The 5,598-nt window shown below is 36.5% G+C and overlaps 1 protein-coding gene across 1 annotated transcript in view; it reads left to right on the forward strand.

The window, feature by feature from the left end:
* The window catches only part of CBR4 (carbonyl reductase 4), an 18,453-nt gene extending 13,402 nt beyond the window's left edge, over positions 1-5,051 (forward strand). The window contains exon 5 of the mRNA XM_004388881.2: positions 4,730-5,051. Within this exon, the coding sequence (XP_004388938.1) occupies positions 4,730-4,908 (179 nt within the window). The 3' untranslated portion in view covers positions 4,909-5,051. The remainder of the gene's footprint in view (positions 1-4,729) is intronic.
* The last annotated feature ends 547 nt before the right edge of the window (positions 5,052-5,598 follow it).

The raw sequence follows: 5,598 nt of genomic DNA on the forward strand, positions 1-5,598 counted from the left end.
TACTGACAACAGTCACCCATCAGAGTGGATGAATCGGAGCCGGCTTGACCGCAGCTACTGACAACAGTCACCCATCAGAGTGGATGAATCGGAGCTGGCTTGACCGCAGCTGCTGACAACAGTCACCCATCAGAGTGGATGAACCGGAGCCGGCTTGACTGCGGCTACTGACAACAGTTACCTATCAGAGTGGGCAGTAACATTTAATGTGTCCTAGTCAAACGGTCTTTTTACCTCAAAATGCTGACTTTAAGACAAAGCCACCAGAGCCAGTTGGGAGTTGAGCCTGGAATTTGCTAAGCCATATCCAAAAGATTTCTCTTGAAAAATATTTCTACTGTAGTTTATTGGTTTTTTTTAAAAAGATTAAAACAGATAATTGATTTCCTTATGAGAGCTTGAAAGGTTGCGGGAAAATATTTTATGCTTATTTTGCTAGAGCTCAAAAATTGCATGGACTAAAGCTTAATAGTATCGTAAACTCTTTGAGAAGATAACATGAACGTCTAAATGTTGCTTTTATAACTTTGAACCATTCCATTTTTCTAATGAATTATTAAAAGTAATCAAAACACAAAGAAATTGAAACATAAGGTTTACCCCAGCAGTCATTCTGTATGCATGCAGGGAGATCATTTTGTTTCTAAAACCAAAGGGGCCGAAAGTTTATTAAAAAATTAACCTTTGAATTAGCTCGAAACAGTGATATAATATTTGATTATTTCACGATTTAATAGACAGTTTACAAACTGGGGACGTGTCCCTATCTCTGCAAAAAGATAAAATGCTCCAGAGGACTGGAGATTTTACAAAAGCTTAGACGTAATTTTTGCTTAATAAATACAAGTTTCCATGGTGAAAGCGTACTCCGTAGTTATTGAGTTAGCATTTAAAAAATAACTCCTGAAAATTTGGCCTTTCTGTAGCTATGAGACTTCTTGAAATTAAACTAAGGAAGCACACAGTCTTTTTCATCGATTCATGAGGTACTATATTTTACGTGAATAACATGCATGTTATACGCTTTTTGCCAGCTGTGCAACCCCCTCGTGCATTATTTTCCTGGGCACAGTATGCGCATTATACGTGTGTGTACGTTATTTACATGGACATGTTACTTGCGAAAAAATGTGGTAATAAGTTTGTCATTGACTGCCTTTTTTGAGCCAGAAAAGGCAAATTGACAGTGTTGCTGAGTCGTAAGTATTTCCTGGTAGAAAAAACAAGTCAGTACTTTTGGAGTTTGGGTCAGGTGTTTACAGTTAATTTTTGGGCTTATGGGTAAGAGAAACCCCTTAAAATCAGAGGAAGATGTCTGTTATTAATAAATTAAGGTGATTTTCTTTCTAGTCTCCTCTCTGAACCAGCTTTGAAAATAAGTGTGCCCGAAGAAAAACCTTTAGGTATCAAGAGCCTCCATGATAGTGCTCCTCAGATGAGTGGGTTGCCTACTGGCTCTTCCCTGTAAATTAAGTTTCCCTTTCAGTCCATTTGGGATCCCGCAGTTACCCAGTGTTGTCATCACGTGCGTCAGCTGTGTCTCCTTTTAGTCTTTATCCCTTCTGGCCATCTCATTGTTCTTAAGGATGAAAGAGAGTGAAGGAAACAGTGCCGACTTTTCAAGTAAATACATGGTTTTACCACAGAGGATATTGTATTTCACAGTGTAATCAAATGAAACGCAAATCATACCAAATTAGTTTTATTATTCCAGGCCCTCATGATAGAATCTAAAGTTAGTACTGTGTGTCTTTTTTTAGTAACGTTTTATCTGAATATTTAAGTAATATATATCTGTTGTAGACAATTTGGAAAAAACAGGAAGGTACAAAGAAGGAAGTAAAAACTATCACCTGTAATTCCAGTATATAGTGAGAATCTGTTAATATCTTGGTATAGAATTTTTTCAGTCATTAGCATATATGTCTCAGTCATCTGGTGCTGCTCTAACACAAATACCACAGATGGCTGGTTTTAACAAAGAAAAGTTTATTCTCTCACAGTCCAGTAGGCTACAAGTCCAAGTTCAGGGCGTCAGCTCCAGGCGAACGCTTTCTCTCTCTGTTGGCTCTGGAGGAAGGTCCTTGTGATGCATCAGTCTTCCTTTGCTCTGGGAACATCTCAGCACAGGAACCCCAGGTCCAAAGGACGCACTCTGCTCCCAGCACTGCTTTCTTGGTGGTGTGAGGTTCCCATGTGTCTCTGCTCACTTCTCTCTTTTATATCTCAACAGAGATTGCATTAAGACACTAATCTTGTCAACCTCATCAGTATAACCTCATCACAGTGATAGAATTTACAACACATGAGATCACATATAATCTCATCATAGTGGGAGAGTTTACAACACATAAGGACATCACATCAGATAACACAGTCATACAATACTGGGAATCATGACCTAGCCAAGGTGCTACACACATTTCTGGGGGGACACAATTCAATCCATGACAGTATATTAGGTTTTTTTTTTATTTTTTATTTTTTAATATTGGTATAACTGAACTCATTTGTAACCTATGCTTCCATAGAGACTGTAGCCTTGGAAACCCTATGGGGCAGTTCTACTCTGTCCTGTAGGGTTGGTATGACTCAGAATCAACTTGATGGCAACAGGTTTGGTTATTTTGGTTTTATACACAGGTATTATTTTTCATTATCATTTTAAATACTCTTCTATAGCATCATTTTTAATACCTGGCCATTTTCTGTTGTATGGATGTGCTGTGATTTATTTATTCAGTTTGTAATTGAAAGAAATTCAGCTTGTTTCCAGTTTTTCCCTAATACAACTCTCATAGGCTTCATTATAGAAAAATCTATGATCATTTCTCACAAGGATTCAATGAAAATGTTTAGCAATTTATAAATGAAAACCTAAGGCAAAGAGAAGTTAAATAATTGCATAGTATTGTATAATACACCAGCGGCCTAATCCTGATTCTTCATTAATCCACTGTTCAGTCCACATTCATTGTGGTACGTTAAATGGCAGTATGTTTAGGCTGATTTCTAGTTTGAGTTATAAATGATTTAGTTTTAACCAAAGTCCATTTGAAAGCTGTATTTTTGAGATTGCACATTAAACTTTTACTTCATACTCCTTTTGGGAGCAAGGGAGGATGAAGAAAAGACAGAAGGGAAAGATTAATCCAAAGGACTAATGGACCACAACTACCACGGCCTCCACCAGACTGAGTCCAGTACAGCTACACAGAGTCCAGCTACCACCACTGACTGTTCTGACCGGGATCACAACAGAGGGTCCTGGACAGAGCTGGAGAAGGATGTAGAACAAAATTCTAACTCGAAAACAAAAGACCAGACTTACTGGCCTGACAGAGACTGGAGAAATTCCAAGAGTATGGCCCCTGGGCACCCTAATAGCTCAGTAATGAAGTCATTCCTGAGGCTCAACCTTCAGCCAAAGATTAGACAGCCCCACAAAACAAAATGAGACTAATGGGGCACAACAGCCCAGGGACAAGGACTAGAAGGCAGGAGGGGACAGGAAAGCTGGTAATAGGGAGTCCAAGGTCAAGAAGGGAGAGTGTTGACATGTGAGGTTGTTAACCAATGTCATAAGGCAATATGTGTACTAACTGTTAATGAGAAACTAGTTTGTTCTGTAAAACTTCATCTAAAGTACAATTAAAAAAAAGAAAAGAAAACCAAAACCTGGTGCCATTGAGTTGATTCCAACTCATAGCGACCCTATAGGACAGAGTAAAACTGCCCCATAGAGTTTCCAAGGAGTGGCTGGTGGATTCGAACTGCCAACCTTTTGGTTAGCAGTCGAGCTGTTAACCACCATGCCACGAGGGCTCCATGTCTGACTTTTATTCCATCTGTTTTTCATGACCTTAAAAAGTTTATTGATCTTTTAAATGTTGTTTATTTCATGAGGATTATTTACTTTCTTTTGTAAAGTCTAAATAATTATATGGATTAAGTATTTTATTAGTAATATGTATTTGTATGTCTCAGACTAATCTCAGAAGATTTTCTCAATAAACCTACAGTTCTCCCTGGCATATATCTATGATATGAATTATTTAGAATTGGTTGTTTAATATCTTATGTAGTACATTATACTTTGTTTTAGAACATGTTCTCTGCAAAGTTTATTACATACACCAATACCATGTTAACTTTTGAATTTTTGTGTATGCTTGCATCAGAATTGAATATGACCATGAGGTGTTTTTTAACATGGATATTGGAAAAACTGCTCTTTCTAATCATCAGCTATCTTAGCTCTTGCAAATGGAGCTAATTTTTATCAGAATTGCCAAATCAGTCCTTGTGACCACTTCCGTGATGCCTTTCTTCCCTCTCCCCTACCTCCCACTCCTCTGCCCCCATTCAAGTGAAAATTAATCACTTCTGTGGAATTTTGTTTATATTTCTGTAAGGTATAAACTTTCCTACGTTGTAATTAGGTGTGCAAATGACTGTTGCCGCCATAAATTACAGGTTGCTTGAGGAATGGAAGTGTGTTTTATTCGTGTTGGGGGCCATATATTTTAGTGTTCAGTAAATGTTCACTGAATTAAATTGAATAAAAATGTAGACTTGGTTGCTTGATTACTAGCAAAACTTTATGTTTCCTAACAAGGCTTGTTAATAACCTCAAATTTTTAGGAGTGAATTAGTTTTTATTTTATTTTAAGTGTATATCTTAGTGCCTACCCTTTTCAACTAAATAAAACAAATATTTCTTTTTTAGGATTTGTTCACACAGATATGACGAAAGACTTGAATGAAGATCATTTAAAGAAAAATATCCCTCTTGGGAGGTTTGGAGAACCTATTGAAGTGGCACATGCGGTTGTGTTTCTTTTAGAATCACCATATGTTACAGGGCATGTTCTAGTAGTGGATGGGGGATTACAACTGATAATTTAACTTACAGATGAGTCAATAATAATGGTCGTTAGAATCAAGGGCACCCTTTGGCAATTATACCTACATGGGTGACATTTGCTAATCAAACCTATTGATGCTAGAAATGTTGATTTCTATCTTTATATAAATGTGTCTGAAAAGAACAATGTGTGACCAATAGTGTTTTCTAAAGAATACATATCATTTATCTTTGGTTATCTTATGGAATGTAGTAATATTAGTATATAGCCATTTTGCAAGTAATATAAACAGGTATCTTATTTGTCTTGAAAGTGGAAAAAATTATATTGTCTGATACTCATGGGTTATTTCATTTTGCCAGGCTGAACTTTCTAGAAGTTATGTTTATAGACCATTACCAAAATAAGAGTATTTAGAGGATATTGGTTGTCAATACTTTTAGTAATCCTGTGAAAGTTAAACATTGTATACACTGTATGCAAAAATATGCCTAGGATGATCAGTTTTTATACAGGTTGGAAAAAACAGTATCAGTTAGATAAAGACATGAATTTGGAGTCTGATTTCTTCTAGTGGTGTTACTCATGATTGAGTAGGTGGGCAAAATAATCTGCCAATTTAAGTGTGGTATAGTTGACCCATTCTATAGAAATTCTCATAAGTGATAAGGATTAATCCTTATATTAAGTTTTTAATATTTTTTACAGTAATGAACTGTATAGATCCCAT

Source organism: Trichechus manatus, unplaced genomic scaffold, assembly GCF_000243295.1.
Source record: "Trichechus manatus latirostris isolate Lorelei unplaced genomic scaffold, TriManLat1.0 scaffold00220, whole genome shotgun sequence".
In the NCBI taxonomy this organism is placed as follows: domain Eukaryota; kingdom Metazoa; phylum Chordata; class Mammalia; order Sirenia; family Trichechidae; genus Trichechus; species Trichechus manatus.